Source organism: Melanotaenia boesemani, chromosome 15 (assembly GCF_017639745.1).
Source record: "Melanotaenia boesemani isolate fMelBoe1 chromosome 15, fMelBoe1.pri, whole genome shotgun sequence".
Classification (NCBI taxonomy): domain Eukaryota; kingdom Metazoa; phylum Chordata; class Actinopteri; order Atheriniformes; family Melanotaeniidae; genus Melanotaenia; species Melanotaenia boesemani.
Window position 1 is genome coordinate 28,133,647 of NC_055696.1, and position 20,073 is coordinate 28,153,719.

Here is a 20,073-nt window from a genome sequence, read left to right on the forward strand (position 1 = left end):
ATAGCCCATAGCTTATAGATTTAAGATTATTTTTAGATTATAACAATTATTCAGCTTTAAATCCATGTCAATACAAATATGTAAAACCATATGAACACTTCTTGTACGTCTTTAAGTTTGATTTATTGATTTAATTGATTCCAACATAACAAAATAAAATAAAAAATCACCTCTGCTGTGTAAAGAACAAATAAATCCTACATATCCACTCTGGATTTCTCAGAGAAAACAGATGGAAAAGGCTACAGGACCTTTACCTGGACTTAGGAGGCTTCTTTCTTGAAGCTACATTATAAAAACGCTTTTGAACATTTCTTTTCAACCCAGTAGAGACTTTGGAAACACAGGAAAACATTTAGCTAGCTTTGACTTCCGGTTGTCTTTTGGCTGCTGTTTGACATCAATAATACTGGAACAGTGAAAAAGAAACAAGACCACCTATCTGGAATTAAATATGCTTTCTTTTACAGACCATTCCACGTTAATGACTAGAAGGCATGGACCTCACGTTGTGTCAGTGATGTTGGAATCTGTTTTTTTCCATCTGTACAGTGTAATTTCAAATGAATTTACTCATCATGTTGTAGCCAAACTTGTACACAATTACAAAATTGGAGATGACGCGATAGCAATGTCATGTTGGATAAACATTAACATCATTTAACTTCTTCTTTACAAGGCCAATTTTTTCTGCCTCATGTCTGAAATGGCATAACCTAAATAAATGAAGATTATCTTCTCAACTACAAGAGCTCTATGTATCATCTTGTCTCAAAAGAAAGCTGAGAAGTGAGAGTCCTACACACTTTGAGAAAAGTCAGCAAAAATGGGGCCAAATGCACCTTAAAAATATAAAGTCATTTCTGTTGTTACTTTACACAGTAGTTAGTAAAAAGTGAAGCTGAGCAGGTGTTTTAATAGAGGTGTTAAGCAGGTAAATATCTCAGGAAGCCATCGGCCGATGATGATGATGGACACCTCTATCAATGGTCAGAGTTAGAAGAATCCAGGGATAACCCCCACATTCACCTTAGAAACACCATGAGGATCCAGAAGGAAGTGAAGCCCAAGATAGTCTATGATAGGAAGAGTAAATACTTCACTATAAAACCTCCTTCATCTCCATGGAAACCAACAGGACCTTCATAATTCATTTTAAACAAAGGTAGAGCCTTATTGGGTCATAAATACTAAACATGTGCAATATTCATGACCCGATATCTTTCTATGTGTGAGGAAAGCCAACGACTCCTGAATTGTGGCTGTGTGGATGGTGACATGGCATGGAAATGTAACCAATCAGAGAGCGAGAAGCCTGGGAAACAAGGAAGTAAATAAAGTCTGTGTTCACGCCGTCTCCAGTCTGTTATTTTTTTCAGTTCTGGCTTTTTCTGTTAACAATAGTCCCAAGACCACCATCATTCCCTCGTCCTATATAAACTCTTCCATGCTGGGTGCTGTGTTTTCCGGTTGTTACTATGGTTCTTCTTCTTGGTTTTTATTAGGTGACGTTTGGTCATGTGAGATGTCTGGCTCGGAGGACTAGATTGTAGATTACATGCGGGACAGCATCGTTATGTGTGTGTTGTTCTGGGATTAGATAATCGGATCACACCACACACAGTACGATTTAAACTGTAAAACGCCTGATTTTTTACTTCATGTGTGAGGTCTCGACCAGACAAAAAATCTCATAAAATTAAAAAAAATCCTTATGTGTGAACCAGGCTTTAGGATTGCTGTTTTCTGTGTGTGCTGGATGTATTTCCTAATTCCACTGCAATTTATTTAATGTTTTACAGTCATCCTTTACAACGACACCCTGACACCAAAGAAATCTTGACTAAATCCGTTTGTTTGGAGGGAACGACTCTTCCTCTGTCATACCGTCTCACTCTAACATGCCTCTTCTGCAGCTCAAAACAAAGTAACACAAGCGGTAACACATGGATGTTTAGCAGCGTTCTTGATTCATAATCTTTATATGGAAGTGATGATATTGAGGGAGCTTTACGATTAATTAATCGTGGCATTTAATGTGCCGATTGTGAAATCATGTAATCGTGACATCCCTATGAACTGGTTGATGGTTGGACTGAACATCCTGCTTGTATCAATGAAACCTCCAACATTTCCAGAGGAGTGAAAACAGGAATCAGCTGTTTGGGAGACCATGTGACCTGTGTTTCACACCTGGTGATGGTGAAGTTGATTTTGTCAGCAACCGCCAGGATCCTCTCCAGGTTCTGGGAGCCGAAGGTACAGGGTTTCCTGAAGGGGATGCCGGGGGGCAGGCCCTCGATGATGACTGAGTCCGGGTTGTTCTTGATCCTCTTATAAGGCACTTGGACGGGGTACTTGATGCCCAATGCCTCCCCATACTTCCTGTTGAACAGATCCTGGACCTGCTCTCGCAGCGTGTTGGCCAGGTCGATCCTGGACAGTTTAGACTCCATGCACTCTGGAGACAGCACAGAGGACACTTTGATATTTCACATTCATGAAAATAAGTTTAAAGCTGCCCCGACTTTCACACTGTTTAGTTTCAGAAGTGAGGCTGATAAATACCCATACACAGAGCTGATTTATGTTGAAACAGATGACAGCTCCAAATCTGAACCTCAAAGCACCGACTTAAGATGAAACACAAACATACCTGAGAATCCTGGTCTCTTGGAAATAGCTGCAGTGTCCTCTGTTAGTAGTGTTATGTCCTTGGTGTCCAGCTCTGTAGGAAAACATGCCGATGGAAAATTTAAGGTTTTTTTTTGTCTCTGAAGATTTACTGAACATAACAAACGTTTAAAGTCACTTCTTACTCCGGCAGAAAGGCTTTATTGCAAATTAAAAGTAGAGAGAGCTGCAGGAGAGGATGAACTGATATATATATATACATATATATACGTATATATATATATATATATATATATATTTACATAAATATATAATGAATCAAAAAAATATATAATTAATTACTTAACTATGTTAGTAGTTAATAAAAATTAGAATATATTAATAAATAATTGATTACATGTATAATTAATGTAATATATTTCTAAGTAATCTAAATAAATAAAACTGAGGTTAAAATATATATAGTTAATTCACAATTTAATAATGCCATGTGTCTTGAGCTGCAGTGCATCATTTTATTTTATGATTATTTTTATCTATTTATTTTTTTAACTTGTCCTTGCAGCAGCAGAATGATCGTCTGGCTGCTGTGTTTGGTCGAACTAAATGGCTTTGCCAAGGGGAGCTTTATAGGTATAAGGCTTTATACCTACACACACTTTATACCTACCTTATATTATATACAGAGTTATATATATATATATATATATATATACACTTTGGGGTCACTTTGCCATGGGATTCAATAGGAAAGGGACCCCAAACTTTTGAATGGTAGTGTATATATATATATATATATATATATATATATATATATATATATATATATATATATATTAGCACTACTTTTTATGTAAAATAAGATTTGAATTACCCGAATGATAAAAACAATTTCATCTATGTATTTCCACACATTTAATACATTTTTTTCAATTATGTATTTAGGTACTTCAATAAATCAATGATCATTTAAATCGTTGTGCATTGATCCTGCAGTAGTACACATGCTGCTCGGTTTTGTAATATTTGAAATTTTCGGTATTTCAGCTACTGGACCAGATTACTGAGTAGTAATCCCAGTTTGATAAGATTCGTGTTTTTATTTTTTCTCTCATTGTTTGTGTTGTTGTTCTTCTGATCACAGTGATCTCCCATTATTCGCCATCATTTCATTTATATGTTTGTTTCAAGTTAATTTATCTATAATAATGCCAAGACGTTTGATTTCCTTTAAATATGTAGTGCACCTTAATCTTTGCTTCCTTTTTTCTAACATCCATCCATACATTAAAATCTCAATACAAGGAAACAAACCCTCCCTGGTGTTTTTCCCCCTTCGGGACTGCCATAGCAGTATTTACATACTAATAAAAAACACAAAACATTTGCAGAACCCGTCCAAAAGCCTTTAATAAATCCATGTGCTCAATGCTCATCACTTGCTTCACAACACATGAATTTAGATGGTATTCCTGTGGTTTGTCTCGTGTTTGAAAAGCACTTTATGTTCAATAGGTGAAGATAAAAATTCTACAACAGAGACTTTGATTACATCATTTAAGTTTAAGTTTCAGGGCATTTAATAGGTGACTCTCCCAGAAGGACAGAGGCAATGCTGATAAAAAACTCAACAGAAGTGAAGTTTATTGGATTTTTCATGTACTTTATCCCTAAAGGGACTGAACGCTGAGGTCACATTGCTCTTCTGACTACTTTTTAAATCAAAAGCTCACACGTGGAGATGAAAATGAGCGGGGTGTTGTCTGCTTTAAGTTAATCTCACAGTTCTGGTGACACAGACTCTGAAAACCTCCAAAAACAAAGTATGAGAGATTTACCTGCATCACAGATGGGGATGGAAGGCATCTCTTGTTTTACTTGATCAGTTAAGAGCTCAGGCCTAAAGACAAAAATCAATATTAATAAATCACTTAATAAACCCTGAAGTTAAAATGTAGCTTTGATGTAGTAACACTATCTCTGAGTGTACTTGATTTTACCTTTTAATGACAAACTTGATCTGGCTGCTAACAGCGATGATCTTGCGAAGTTTGGCTGCTCCAAAACAGTTTGGCCTTCGCAGGGAGATTCCTTCAGGCAGCCCGATGACGTACAGATCCTCTGGGTACATCTGGAACTTGGAGTACGGCACCTTCACTGGTTCAGGAAGGCCCAGAGCTTCAGCTGAGGAGGAAAAAGTGTTAACGGATAAATGATTATTAACCCTTCAAAACCATTATTTTGTTATTATCTACTTGTTTTTTTTTATTTTTCTATTTTTTATGTAAAACTGCTTGTAGAAGTTCAACCCTTCTAATCCCAGTCAACATCCAGGCATGTTTTCAGGACAGCCTCAGTTGTCGAATTTTGAGGCAAAAATGATATAAATGTATCAATAGATATAGCATACAGGCCAATCAAAACAACAAAACAGAATTTAGTATAGTCCTATAGTAATTTATAACAGTACTTTGTAGAAATAACACACAAATAGCTGCTTTTTGCCATTTCCAGTTATTTCTGCTAACATTTACCTCCTATCCTTACAAAACCAACTCCAGCTCAGCTGCTTTTTGGCACCATTGTGCATCAAAAACATCTTCTTGGCTTTATTCCAGACATAAAGGAACAGTTTATAGTGTTCACTCTGTTACACACAAAGAACTCACTTCAAAAAGTGAAGGTTAACTTTATTCTCCACCGCCATGTTCACAATGCAATTTGCCTACTTCTGCTTACTTCACAATACCAGCAACCAGACTTCTGCCCCCTTCACTCGACACCGCACCAGCTTTTAGTCCCAGTAGAAGCCAGCTTATAAAGCCTTCCCACCGGCTTTTAGTCCCAGTAGAAGCCAGCTTATAAAGCCTTCCCACCGGCTTTTAGTCCCAGTAGAAGCCAGCTTATAAAGCCTTCCCACCGGCTTTCAGTCCCAGTAGAAGCCAGCTTTTAAAGCCTTCCCACCGGCTTTCAGTCCCAGTAGAAGCCAGCTTATAAAGCCTTCCCACCGGCTTTCAGTCCCAGTAGAAGCCAGCTTATAAAGCCTTCCCACCGGCTTTTAGTCCCAGTAGAAGCCAGCTTATAAAGCCTTCCCACCGGCTTTTAGTCCCAGTAGAAGCCAGCTTTTAAAGCCTTCCCACCGGCTTTCAGTCCCAGTAGAAGCCAGCTTATAAAGCCTTCCCACCGGCTTTTAGTCCCAGTAGAAGCCATCTTATAAATCCTTCCCACCAGCTATTAGTCTGGCTCTACTGCGAGTCTGCAACTAAATGCTGGTGTTTACTGTGACTTTGAAAGCGACTGAAACCACGTAAACATACACTTTTGTACCTAAAGGCTGGTGTACTTTAGCAGGATCTACTGTTATGGTGCCAATGGTACCCATGGTAACCATGGTAAAGGGCAACACTAACAAAACCGAATGAAAAAAATTAGCTTTAGGCTCATTTAGGCAGTACCGTTGACTATCTTGTCGAGGAGAAAGCTGACAACTTCAGCATCCCTTTTAAAATCTTTCTCCTTCTTGAGCTCCTTCTACCCCATGTTAGCCCCATGTTTTTCCTTCTTGTATCTTCTGCTCACGCTGCCTTTTTCCCCCATTTTCGCTTTCTTGGCGATGGTGAAAAGGGCTCCTCTGCTGCTGCTGCATATGCATAGTCCTGCATTTTTGTGAATACCAGTTTAACAGAATTTCCACCTTGCCGGGTAGTAAGCTGCTCTCCTTTATCTTTTCCTTATCTTAGTTTCAAGATGGCAGACCATCATGGCGCTTCCCTGCTGGCTTACTCGTCATATGTATAAACAAATCTAAAAATCTTTGCTTGTGAAAATGTGTCAGATCATTAGCGGAGGCCATAATACACCAATGATGACACAAATATACATGCAGATGTTGACTTTGGCCAGTAAACAACAGAATATGTTACACACTGTCCCTTTAAGAGTTAAGGAGGTTTGGCCTTTTTTCTATTAGTATCAATAACATTATTATCAATAAAACTACTACTCTGGTCTTGGAACATGATGTCATCACTGACTGCAAATCAGATAAGGAATAAAATTCACATGCTGCCATCAGATTCGAAATGAGCTCATATTTTCTATGAAATGGTAAAATGTCTCAGTTTCAGCATCTGATATGCTGTCTATGTTCTACTGGGACTAAAATTTGGGGTGATGAGATTTGTAAATCATGCATTCTGTTTTTGAGTCAGACTGCCATCTTAAAAACGTTACTGCTTAGTGTCTCTTGTTCAAGTGCTGATATGACATTAAGATTTATTCTTTTCTTGACCTACAACTTCCTACAAATTGTCTGAACCGATTCATGCTAATATGTTAAATAATTAAAACTCTTAAACGTTCCAACATCAATATTTAAACAGACTTAAATTTCAAATCACCATACACCGATTAAGGGTGTGTAGAAGTGAACGAGATCAAAGTCATTAATCGGCCTGGCATAACTTCCCGTTCTCCGGTCAATGAGGATGAGGCTCCACCACCACAGGTAGCTTACCATACTTAATACTGAAGAGGCTCTCCACTTGTCTCCGAAGCTGAAGGATCATTTCACCGATGTCCTCCACCAGACTCCCAGCTAAACGGGTCAAACAAATGAAAACCAAAGAGTGAATGATTGCATGAAGTCGGAAGGGTTGGGCAGCTTCCTACCTGTGAACGGTACTGCTTCTCCAACCACTAACTCTGGATTTTGACAAATTCCAGGTGCTCCACACTGACCTGGCAATGACAAACTGACTGAGTCATTCCCAGGTGAGAGTACAGCACGGAGCATTCATCACTGCACAACATAACAAATGGATGTGGGACAGCAGAGTGGCAAAGGAGCAGAAGGGGACTTAACACCAATATGAAATATTTCTTCAGGAGAGTAATCTGGGTCAGCTTTCACTGCTGTTTTCATTTTTTGTAATGCATCATTCTGCCTCAAGGACAAGGTTAAATTCTATAACAGGGATCCCCATCTCCGGTCCTCAAGGCCCACTGTCCTGCCAACTTTCCATGTTTCCCTGCTGCAAACCACCTGACTCAAATTGAAGGCTCACTAGCAGACTTGTACAGAGCTTTCAAAGATCCATTTAATTTGAATAAGATGTGTTGCATCAGGTAAACATCTAATACCTGCAGGACAGTGAGCCTTGAGGACTAGATCTGGGGATCACTGCTCTATAACACAGTAGACAAACATGGTGAACGGGTCCCAACCTCACCTTCAGAGGGTCTTCTGATGCTCTGGGAGGCCGTACTGGGAGACAAAGCTTCAGCTGCAAGATGCAAGAGACAGATGAGAAGGTGAACGGCAACTTTACGAGAAGATATGCTACATCTATTTTAAACTATTAAAACTATTTAAACCAGTAACACCAAGAAAGGTCAGCAGGTGGCCAAAGGACTCAATCTATATGCAATAATCTTAAACAAGACCTGGTCTAAAGTGGTCATGGTCCCAAAAAAGCAGTGAAATCACCCTTTGTGTTTGTTACAAATCAGAAGCGACGTAAAGCTGCTGTCTCTGAACTTCTCTTCATCTACAATCAGCAGCTGCATTTAAAACTAAACAGCCAGATGTTATTTGTCTGATTTAAACGACACCAGGTCATTTCTGACTCCACGCGGTCGTGCCAAAGCGTATCAGAAAGTATGAGGTGTTGAGGAAACACATATATCTGCATTTTGGAGGAGGAGGGGGGTTGCAGTGATGAAACACAGCCTACGTTTACAGCTATATGAATGTAGGTGAGGTCTAGCTATGTGGACTGTGATTAAAGGTGCTCCGTGGAGCATTTCTTCTGGCACATTAAAAGAAGAATATAGACTTTATGAGTAAACATTTAGTAAACTGTCATGTTTTGATGTCTTAATACATAATTAAATTGTGTGTCGCTTCAGCTGAATATTTCCTGTCTGCGTGGAAACCACACAGACACTATAAACACACACAGATGAAGGCAACCTTTAGTAGACCCTCTGCTCAGTTGGAAGTATCGTTAATTAGCTATTGTTTAGGCTTGCACATTCATTACCTTGTTGTGTAGTTGGCTTAAGCCCCTGCATTGTTAGAGTATAGCTTTTTGCATCTGCTGCAGAATGCCTCAGTAGCTGAGTGGCCCGAGGTTCTTTACTCAGCCCAGTAATTAGACCGGTGTTGATATAAAAGGTGAAAGGAGAGGGACGGGTGAGGGACAAACAGTGATGTTGATGTTTTTTAGAAAGTCAGGATGTCAAGAGAGGTTAAAAAAGTTCACCAGGAGCGGGGGTTCCTGCGCTGATGTGCCGAAAACCTCACGTAGGTGATGGATCGGCACGACGATGAATGATGAGGTATAGACTGGCCCAGAGAAGATGGCGGTGTTTATGTCTTGTGTTCACATCAGATAAGAGCTTTAACCTAGGTTTCTGAATCACCCTGGAACCTAACCAGAAGGTTTCGGACATCCAATATTAAATTTCAGTTGTGGTTTTTGTGCACTACAGAGTCTCAGACTCTTTGATGACGCTATGCTCTGTAGATATTAAAATCTGGAAAGATTTAGGCTAACGAATGTCAATTTGTGAGTACTGAGAGACTCTGCCTCTGTAAGGTGCTCCTGTTTACACTCAGTCATGCTACTGACCTGTAAGCATTTAACCTGATATTACTTCAGCTGTTTCCTTCAAGTGCCACTTACTTTTTGTTGCTTGTCGCAATCTTTTTAAATGAGATGTCGTAATCTAACTATCTGACTTTTAACATCTATGGTCCACTATGAATGAAATGATCATTTATGAGCTTTGCTAGCTGCTGCATTGCTTTTTTATTGACATTTCAGTTGTGTATATGATAGGACATCTTGCTTTATATAGTTATCACATCCTGTATATTTAACTCCTTGAAGCCTATTGTCCCAAATTTGGGAGGAACTGCTTAGTCTTTTATAAAATTTTATTTCTTTAGATTTTATTGATTTTTATTTATTATTTGTTAAATCTTTATTTTTATAATTATTTACTAATTTATTATGTTCATACAATGTTCTTGTTTAATCAAATAATTAATTGTTTGATTTATTTTTTGTTGATTTATATTATTTACTTTTGTGTAATTTTGGATAATTTATTTTTATTATTTCTATTAGTTTATTAATAATTTAACACTTTTATTTATTTTTATTTTGATTTATGTTTATTCATTTACTATTATTTATGTACTTACATTTGTATTATTTATTATATTTATTGTTATTAATTTATGTAATATCCATTTATTTCTTTTTATTCTTTTAAATTTGTTTCATTTACAAACATTTATGTATTTATTTTGTATTCTTTGATTATTTATATATCTTAACTGATTGTTACTAATTTAACATTTAATCATATTTAATTTTATTGAAGTATTTTTTCTGTTATTTTTCTTAATTTTTTACTGTATTGACTTTGAAAAATTAAATGAACAACAGCTGTAGAAAACAAATATTTTGAAAACTGAGCATTAAACCCTCCTCGCAGATCATGTGTGTTAGTACACCAAGTAAATCTGTGCACAGTTTTGCCTTCAGTATAAAATGTCTCTACAGAGTATTAAGCTAACAGTAATACTTAATGTGACTTTGGCTGCACTTACCTTTATTTTCTCTCCTTTAGTGGTCATTTGTGAAAGAAAAGAAAACTTAAACAAAGCACAATCAAATGAACAAAATAAAATAAAAATAAATAAATGTTAAAAACCAAGATCACCTTGAGTAGACTCAGGAATCTCTGCAGGAGCGCCACCTTCAAATGTAAAGAGCAGCCTCAGAAATATTTTAATTTAATTCAGAAGCAGCTATAACTGGTTTGGTTTGGATAAAATGGCTGATTTGGGTCAATATATGAAAGTGAGAGATTAGAGGATTCTGACATGGTCCCAACTGAATGTAGGACGGACTTAAAGGTGTCTTCAACACTTAAAACATAAATATGTAAATTCTGTCTTGTTTCCAGGTTTTATTTAAACTGTTTTTAAAAAGTATATAAAAATGGTCAACGTTTATACATTTCAACCTTCTACATCTTCAACAAAGTGCTGTACAGTATGTTTCTGATTTAGCCTTTAGCTAACAAGCTAAACTTTCCTCTGAGTTATGCCGAGGTGGGCAGACCACTAACAGATGTGTTTATGTGAATGAATCCAATTTATTACTGTGGCATCAGAAAAATGAGGCTGGCGCAGATTAGAAAGAGACCTGAGTCGACCCAAACGTTCTTGGTGATGGCAATCTACTTATCGGAGGTTTCGGGGACAGAAGGGGTTCTACAGGAGTTCTACGTCGTGGTAGAGCTTGGGAGCATCAGTGGGACTTTTCAAGAGTATTTTAGTCTTTTCAAAACAATAACTAACCGCTGTAAGCAGCAGGATTAGAGGATGCTCAAAATCTGCAGAAGTGCACAATGCATCGTTCATAATGAGTGACATGACCGAAGTTCTACGTTTCAGTTTGCTCTCATGGACAAATAAAGTCACGAGAGACTCGTGTCGGTGACTGTCAGCCAGTCTGGGTCAAACCGCTGCAACCGATGCACCCTGCTTTTCACAGATAAGAGCTTTAGAAAGTTGAACTGGGGGAGAGGTGAGTATTTAAGGTTGGGGATGTGGCTACAAGTGACTGTGGAGGTTTGGTTATGAGGAAGTGAAAAAGTATCTGAGAAAAAATGGTTTCATACTTATGTAGCTCCCTAAAAAAGGTGTTCTGTGGCAGATGGGAGGCATTCCAGGAGCTGCAGTGTCAGGAGGAGGGAGGATACGGAGGTGTGGACTGATAAAGATGAGGTTACCTGAGGGGTTTTCCAAAGGATGATGGGGGACCGTGGGAGCAGGGGGAGCAGAGGGCGAGGCTGTGGATGGACACACAGCACTTACAACATACTCCACCACAGACTCGCTGGACTCCTCCACATTCGTCCCGGCATCTGTGAAAGAAAATGTCACTCATTAACAACAAACATCTTTGGTCTAATATTCCCCGTGGTGGTCCCCACGATCCTGTGATGGCTTCTTTTAGTGATTCTGACTTAATGTAGCTACATTTGAACAGGGATTGAAGAAGTTTAACCCGCACGTGCCATCAGTTAGTCTCCATCTTCAAAGTTTTCATCTTGTAAAAGCAAATCCTGAAGTAAACAAGTCAAAGATGGCATACAACTGTGTCAACCTCCAGGACTCAACTCAAGTCGCAGCCAACTATCTCCACCAACCCACCTGCAGCTAAACTTCCCACTCCCACATTTTACATGTAGTGTTTTCTCCTCATCAGTAATTTAATTCAATAAAATCCCATAAACGTATGAAGAGGACACCTAAAGAGAGAAACTGGTGTAAACCTGAGTAAATGATGATGATGATGGTGGGAAAGATACTTTAATACTGACCACCCATTTACATCCATAAACACATACATAACACATACATAATTATATTTTTTAATATTTGTTACCTAAGCTGTTGTTTGCCTTGATTCTTCTTCATCATTTCTACAAAAAAGAAATTGTTCTGAAGTCCTACCTATGAACTTTTTACAAAGATTGGGACATTCATGAAAATCTTTGCATCTAGGATTTGTTAGCAGAAAAAACCCAACGAACATTCAGGAGAACTCTTACAAACGTCTAAGTGCCGACATGTTTAAACAAACTCAGTGTTTTTGTTGTTGTCTGCTTGCTGCTCAGTTCATTAAAATAATAAAAAAAAATTCAGTCATGTTTTTGTCAGAATTTAAAATAACTTTTGGTCATTTACGAAGCAATTTGTTATTTTAAAATAAATAGCGGATTGTGTCCTAATGTCCATCCATCCATTTTCTTCTGCTTATCCAAGGTCGGTTTGCAGGGGCAGCTGCCTAAGCAGGGAAACCCAGACTTTTCTCTCCCAAGTCACATTCACCAGCTCATCCGGAGGGATCCCGAGGTGCTCCCATGCCACCTGAAGGATGTAGTCCTTCCAGCAATATCCTAGGTCTTCCCCGGGGAATCCCACCAGATGTGCCCGGAACACCTCACCAGGGAGGCGTCCAGGATGCATCCTGACCAGATGCCCGATCCACCTCATTTGGCTCCTCTCAATGTGGAGGAGCAGTGGCTCTACTCTGAACCCCTCCCAGGTCACCGGGGAGAGCCCGGCTACCCTGCAATCTTGTTCTTTCGGTCACTACCCACAGCTCGTGACCATAGGTGAGGGTAGGAACGTAGATCGACAGGTAAATCGAGAGCTTTACCTTTTGGCTCAGCTCCTTCTTCACCACGACAGACCGATGCAGAGTCCACATCACTGCAGACGCGGCACTGATCCGCCTGTCCATCTCCCGCTCCATCCTTCCCTCACTCATCAACAAGACCCCGAGTGAACTCCTCCACTTGGGGCAGGACCTCATTCCCCACACGGAGAAAGCACTCCACCCTTTTCTGGCTGAGGACCATGGGCTCGGATTTGGAGGTGCTGATTGTTCTAACGTATGACGGAGTATTAGGGCCACATTAAGAAAAATATTTTTTCACAGATTTTAAGAATCAAGTTGTAATTTTATGAGAAAAAAGTTGTCATTTTATGAGATATGAGATATTTTAGCCAGTTCTTTTAGAAGATGAACGTTGTTAAAATAAGGGTTGTAAAGCATTTCGTAAGTTAAACTTCAGCATAGGTTTCACAAACCAGAAGATACTTAAAAGGACATACTTTTGGCACATTAGCACCACATTATCATCAGTATCGAGACTTTAAAAAGAATCTGCAAGAAAATTCATTTCTTCCACCAAAGAAGCAGGTGGACTTGCAGGAAATCACTGCTTTGTTGGAGGGGGAAATCACTGGAACTGGTACAATTACAACTTTTTTCTTGTAATATTACAAATTTATTTCTGAAGCCTGTGAAAAAATATTTTTCTTCACTCTGTTGTACTATTGTCATAAGTCCAGTAGGGATTTAATCCTATTGCTGGTCTTTGTAAAACATTGGTGGAATAGATTGAACACACATGCATTAAAGCACCATCGCCAGAGTCATTCCATCAACTACAAAAATATTACTCCATTAACGTTAAAGTCACCTGAAACTCCCAGATCAACCAGCTGAATGTGGTATTTAATATAACATATGATGTCTGCAGAGCAGAACTGCTCCCAAACCCAGATATCTGGCAGCTGGTTTTTTAGGGTTTATTTTTTCCAGCTTGGTAGGTCTGTACAAATACAAGATATGTTCTGATGATGATCAGTCAGGAACAGGATGCTGAATTCTCTACAACAAGTTTAAAATCTAATCAGCAAACAGTAAAATATGAAATACTTCCAAGTTACAAAATGCAGAAATCATAATCTGTGAGAAGAAAGCAAATACAGGCCTCAACATTACAATTTTTTCTCCAAATCATGCTAATGATTAGCATAAGCTGTGGAAGCACAGGTCCCAGGACAGCATCATAGCAGGAGAGGAAGATAAAGGTCTTTCAGAGACAGTTCACGGCTACTCGCACTGAATACTTGCATCAATCCTCCGATGAAGGGATGAACCACTCCCTAACAAAACTCTCCCATTTAAAGTATGTTCAAAATTATCAGAGTGAATCTCACGAACTGTGAATCAAATGTTTTGGTATTTGTTTATCCAAATGAAATGTGGGTATCAGATGTGCCTTCTGGCAGAAAGTATTCACCCACAGGAGATGACAAATAAAACTGGCAAATTTAGTATCTAATCACCAGCCAGCAGGCCCCCCGAGCAGCAGAAGGAAATCATAAGCAATTAATTAGTTTTGCTTTGCTGGGGTTGGTAAACATAAGTATGTATTACGCAACAGTTTGCAAAACTCAAATATTTATAGTTGGAAAAGAAAGAGCAACCAGAGACAAGCTAGGCGTGTTAAAGTCTCTAGATTTTGCATCCTGCCATGTGTCAGCTTACGAAAACTCATGTCTGAATATTGTGTTTGTGTTTCTAAAAGTGATCAGTTTCCACAGCTAATGGTTGCCAAGCATGCACTCACTCACCAGGGACTGTAACTTGAATAATTTCCCCGTCTGGAGGTTCTGTTTTAATCCTCCTCAGAGGAATGCAGTCTCCTGAAGGACCTGCAGGGATGGAGCAGTTCATTCTGTGTGAGTTGTCAGGGTGTGTTTTACTGTGTTTTATGCTTGTGCTACTATAGATCTAAGCTCATAACTCAGCGTTCTGGAACAAGATGGGTGCAGGGCTTTTAAGGACTGGAGACACTTCTAAAAATTCAAATCCTTCGTAACATCAGGGAGCAAAAAATCTCACGTACCTGCTTCAAACTCAGCAAGAGGACTCACACAAGCACTTGTTGATCTGGAAATCAAAAATGCAAATGATCAGTAATTTATGAAATGGATAAAGATCTTTAATACTTGATATTAATTATTGAACACTTACTAAACCCCATACAATCCTAATTCTAAAAAAGTTGGAACTCTGTGTAACATGTATATAAATACAGAAAACAATGTTTTACAAATTTTATCAACCCATATTTTATTCCCAGTAGAACATTAAAAACATCAGATGTTGAAACTGAGACATTTTACCATGTCATGGAAAATAGGAGCTGATTGTGAACCTGATGCCGCAACACGTCTGTAAAAAGATGGAACATGAGCAACAAAAGGCTGGAAAAGTAACCGGTACAAATCAAAAAGAACTGGAGGAGCATTTGACAACTTATCAGGTTAACTGGCAGCAGGTGAGTAACATGACTGGGTATAAAAGGAGCATTTCAGAGGCAGAGTTTCTCAGATGGAAAGATGGACAGAGGTTCACCAATCTGAGACAAACTGGGTCTAAAAATTGTGGAATAATTTCAGAAAAATGTTCTTCAACATAAAATTGTGAAAATTTTGAAGATTCCACCCAGTTTACAATATGATGAAAAGATGCAGAGAATCAGGAAGAATCTCTGTGTGCATGGGACAAGGCTAAAGATCTAAACTGGATGCTGGTGATCTTGGGGTCCTCAGACAACACTGCAATAAAACCAGGCATGATTCTTTACTGGAAATCACTGTATGGACTTAGGCTCACCCTGAAATCTGCAAACGGAGGTTAAAGTTCTATCATGCAAAGAAGAAGCCAGATGTGCACAGCATCCAGAATCACTGCCGTCTTCTCTGGACCAAAGCTCATTTAAAATGGTCTGAGGCAAAGTGGAAAACTGTTCTGTGGTCAGGTAGATGAAAATGTGAAATTCTTTCTGGAAAGCACGCAAACTCAAGAGGAGAGGGAGCATCTCTGATGGTATGGGGCTGCATTAGCGCCTATGTGGGCAGCTTCCACATCTGTGAAGCTCCATCAATGCTGAAAAGTCATGGAGGTTTTAGAGCAACATCTGCTCCCATCCAGACAACGTCTCTTTCAGGGAAGGCCTTGCAGATTTCAGCAAGACGATGCTGAACCACATCCTGCATCCATCACAGCAGCATGGCTTCACAGGAGAAGAGTCCGGCTGCTGAACTGGCCTGCCTGCAGTCCAGACCTTTCACCAGTACACAACATCTGGACCATCATGGAAGCAAAAGTCCAGCAACCAAAGTCCAGGACTGTAGAGCAACTAGAATCCTGCATCAGACCAGAATGGGACAACATTCCTCTCCTAAAACTCCAGAACTGGTCTCCTCACTTCCCTGACGTTGTTAAAAGAGGGGATGCTACACAAAGCTAAACATCACCCTGGAACCACTTTTCATTCAAAATGAGCTCATATTTTCCATAAAATGTTGAAATATCTCAGTTTCAACATCTGATATGTTGTTAATGATCTCTTGGAAATAAAATAAAGTTGGGTTGATGAGATTTGGAAATCACTGTATTCTGTTTTATTTATAGAGACACAACTTTTCTGGTTATGTGGTTGTAGGTATTCAGAGCATGTTTGGATAAAAGTTTGTTGATGAAACCAAGTTTATTAGAGCTGTTGTAAAGTACATCCAGACTCTGAACAAGGTGCGTGGGCCGACCTGCTGCTGTGAGGATTGCTGACCAGCTCTGCTGCGGTGGGCAGGATGTTGGGATTGTCGGAGAAGCTGTCTTCAGGCGTGCAGCCCAGGTCATGCTTGCCTTCCTCCCTTGCAATCTTGCCAGCAGCTTAAAAAACAAGACACAGAGTATAAACAAACAGTGCATCCTATTAACAGAGAACATCTGTGGGGTGTAAATATATAAATAAAGACTTGAAAGAGTGCTTTTTCTGCTAGCCAGTTACGGTAATTAACTGCTAAGACGCTGACAAACATCGAACAGCTTAATGCTGGCTTAAATTCCTTCACAGATGGAGAGCTTGCAGAATAATTACATTTTACCAAAGTTGTCTTGAATTAAGAAAAAAATGAATGAAGGTCATTCTTCAGTTAAATGAAAATGGATGAAACTCTTGAGCGATGAGCCAAACTGGCTCAGATTTTCCTCTCACACTCAGTTCTGGAGAGTCAAAGTTTATGTTCATCAGGAAGTTAATAAATCTGACAAAAAGAAACATTGGAATAGAATCAATCCAACTGCTTTAGAAAACTTTAATGTTATCGGATTTTTCCTTTGAAGGCTACGCTAGGTGTAGAAACTACAATTACTCAACAGCTGATCTGTTCTGGAAACCTATATTTCAGCTGTAATTAGTGACTCTGACAGAAGGAGTGGTGGAGACAGATCAGCAGGGTTTTGTTACTGTTGCAGCTCATATTCTTGGGGAAAATGGCATCAAAACAAAAACTAAATTAATTATATGCTTACCAGTGAAAATCCTTTCATCAAACATTCTGAAACATAAAAAGAAAAACAGGACGTTAGTCACAGAGTTTAAAGAGGGTTTCAGAGATCCCGAGGCGAACGCCGTGCATGTGGAGGAGCACGTCATTAACAGCTCTTTAAGCACATTAACTGCTCTTTAAACAATCAGTCTCAGTCAAACAATCAAGTAATTGAGTCATTTCATTATTACCACTGAAATACTCTCCCTCCTTCTTCTGGCTCGTCCTGCGAGTCAGGCTGTGATCAGTTAATCCCACAACACGGCCATTTATCTGGCTCTTACACCTGTTTGATAAACCATTCAAGTACATTTTATACATTTCTACTGTAATTAACGAGATCTGTGCCTTATAAACGCCAAAGGACAGATTTGACATTGAGGTCATTTTTTAACATGATTAACTGTTTAACACAGAGTGTCAAACACACACACACACACACAATATATATGTATATACAGCTCTGGAAAAGGAAAATCAGAGCCCGCTGCTCAAACTGCTGTTTGGCATCTTTCGACAAAAAACAAACTGCTCAGTTTTGCTTGATGGACTGTGACCATCCATCTTTCTTTTGATGTCATTTGAGAAGTTTTTAGCAGGGTTCAGATCTGGAGTTTGAGCTGGCCATGACAGGCTGGTGATGTGGTGATCCTCCATCCAGACCTTGGTTCTCCTGGCTGTGTGGCCTGGAGGATTGTCCTGCTGTAATCCTCTGAGTTGGGGAGCACCGTGTTAGCATAAGGAAGAAAATGTTTTTCTAGGATAATCTTGTTTATTAATGAATCATTCACAAAGAGACATCTGCCTGATTTGCTGAAATCTTCACTGATCCTCCTCTTTGTTTAAGATTCAGAGCCAGACACTGTGGCTTGTAGGCCTCTCCAGGGGCCTCTTAAAGCTGGCATAGGAACAAAAACCGGCGTACGCCAAATAGGTTAATAGCAGTGATTGTGTCCCTCTGCACCGCCCACCCACTTGAGCACCCAGCAACTAGAAAGAAATATTATTTACCACTAAATAAACTACCAATCTCAGCTGGATCTGTACATATTTATTTTATACATTTAAATGACTAACTAACCGGCATCAGACTGTCATTTAGCAGACGCTTTTTTCCACAGCGATTCACAACTGTGGGATTCGAACTTTGGTCTCCCGCTTGGTAGACGGATGCCCTGCCGACTCCTGAGCCATCATCGAAATGATGTGATGAATATTTATTCTAGGCTTCCACCTGACCTTTTATGGCCACCACAAGGGCGTGGCAAGGCGCTCCCTCACGTGCGCCCACTTTAGAGTTGATTCTGATTTATGAACAGAAACTGCCGTGCGACGTGCGTGTGCGCGCTTTTATATTTTTGTGCGCTGCATTTTCCTTTTTTCCTATGTGCACCACCTGTAGTCTGCTATGCTACGCACAGTTTGATAAATGAGGTCCCTGCTCTCCATCTAACCATAAAACAACTAGGTGTTGGGCTCAGAGAAGAAGACCTTACTCCAGTCTTCTACTGTCCAGTTCCTGTGTTCATTTTCAAATCTCAGCCTGAGGTCTTTGTTTATCACACACAGTTTTGTGTGATTCCAGTCCTGCCTGAAGGAGCCGGTTTCCAGCTGTTCTTGCTGTGCACATCACCCCGGCCTCAATTTGTAGGGACCGAGCTTCGGAACGTTAGACCTGCTGATCAGTGCAGCGTTAAATCTCAGCTCAAGACACATTTGTTAAAAACTGCTTATGGTTAAGCCAGTATTGCTGACGTAAATCCTTTTATAGATATTTTATTTGTTTAAATTCGCTTTCATTTAATGCTGTTTTTATGTTTTCATCTCTGTTTCTTTGTCTTACAGTGTGAACAGCGTGGTTACCGTCTGACGATGAATCGGATTCCATGGCGCTCGTCCAGGATGCGTTTGAGCTTGGGAACTCCGTACGTGCACGGCCTCTTGAAGGGAATCTGATCAGGAATGCCGATGATCTCCACTGCTCCTGGATCGCAGGCGATTTTCCGGTAGGGAACAGGCACCATGTGATCTAAACCCAGCGCCTCGGCTGGAGGAAACACAGAAAAATAAACAAATAAATAAAAATATTGACTTAATGAGTCTGAACTGCTGAAAAAAATAAATATATATTGTTAAGATGTTCATGTTGAGTCTAAGTGATGGTGTTTGTTAATTCAAATAGAGCCATCTGATGCTCTACAAACACTTATTATCTTCCCATCAGCCTGGATGTGGAGTCTGTAAGTAGACACATTCTTTCCTGTATTTTTCCTTTCAGATAAAAACAAATCGATGCTATATCAGTTTTCTTTAAAGCAACACATCGCTGAAGAACAGGAGCGCAACCCGAAGCACAGACCCCCACCTATCAGCATCTCTGGCTGAGCCTGAAGAGGCAGACGTTTCTAAATCAAACTGCAGAGACATCCTGTCCTCACCGTATCTGCTGTTGAACAAGATCTGAACGCACTCTCTTAGCGTGTTGATGTCCTCCGTTTCCCGAAGGAACGAGTCCCATTTTTCTGAAAAGAAAGCAAAGACTCCTGTCAATACATAGAAATCTGTTTTATTACATTTCTGAGCCAAGAAAAATATCTGGAATTAATCTTCTCTGTTTAACGTCAACTAGGTAAATCAATGCAATCTTCTTAAAG

The 20,073-nt window shown here is 39.5% G+C and overlaps 1 protein-coding gene across 3 annotated transcripts in view; it reads right to left on the minus strand.

Annotated features, from left to right (window-relative positions):
- Positions 1–20,073, minus strand: part of gtf2ird1 (GTF2I repeat domain containing 1) — a 44,524-nt gene that overhangs the window by 4,756 nt on the left and 19,695 nt on the right. For all 3 annotated transcript variants that reach the window (XM_042007898.1, XM_042007895.1, XM_042007897.1), the window contains 13 exons: positions 19,858–19,941; positions 19,283–19,466; positions 17,403–17,428; positions 16,634–16,760; positions 14,929–14,972; positions 14,654–14,734; positions 11,449–11,583; positions 7,866–7,919; positions 7,151–7,231; positions 4,635–4,818; positions 4,473–4,534; positions 2,657–2,728; positions 2,194–2,461 (listed from right to left, as the gene is read on the minus strand). In XM_042007898.1, the coding sequence (XP_041863832.1) occupies positions 2,194–2,461; positions 2,657–2,728; positions 4,473–4,534; positions 4,635–4,818; positions 7,151–7,231; positions 7,866–7,919; positions 11,449–11,583; positions 14,654–14,734; positions 14,929–14,972; positions 16,634–16,760; positions 17,403–17,428; positions 19,283–19,466; positions 19,858–19,941 (1,402 nt within the window). The remainder of the gene's footprint in view (positions 1–2,193; positions 2,462–2,656; positions 2,729–4,472; positions 4,535–4,634; positions 4,819–7,150; positions 7,232–7,865; positions 7,920–11,448; positions 11,584–14,653; positions 14,735–14,928; positions 14,973–16,633; positions 16,761–17,402; positions 17,429–19,282; positions 19,467–19,857; positions 19,942–20,073) is intronic.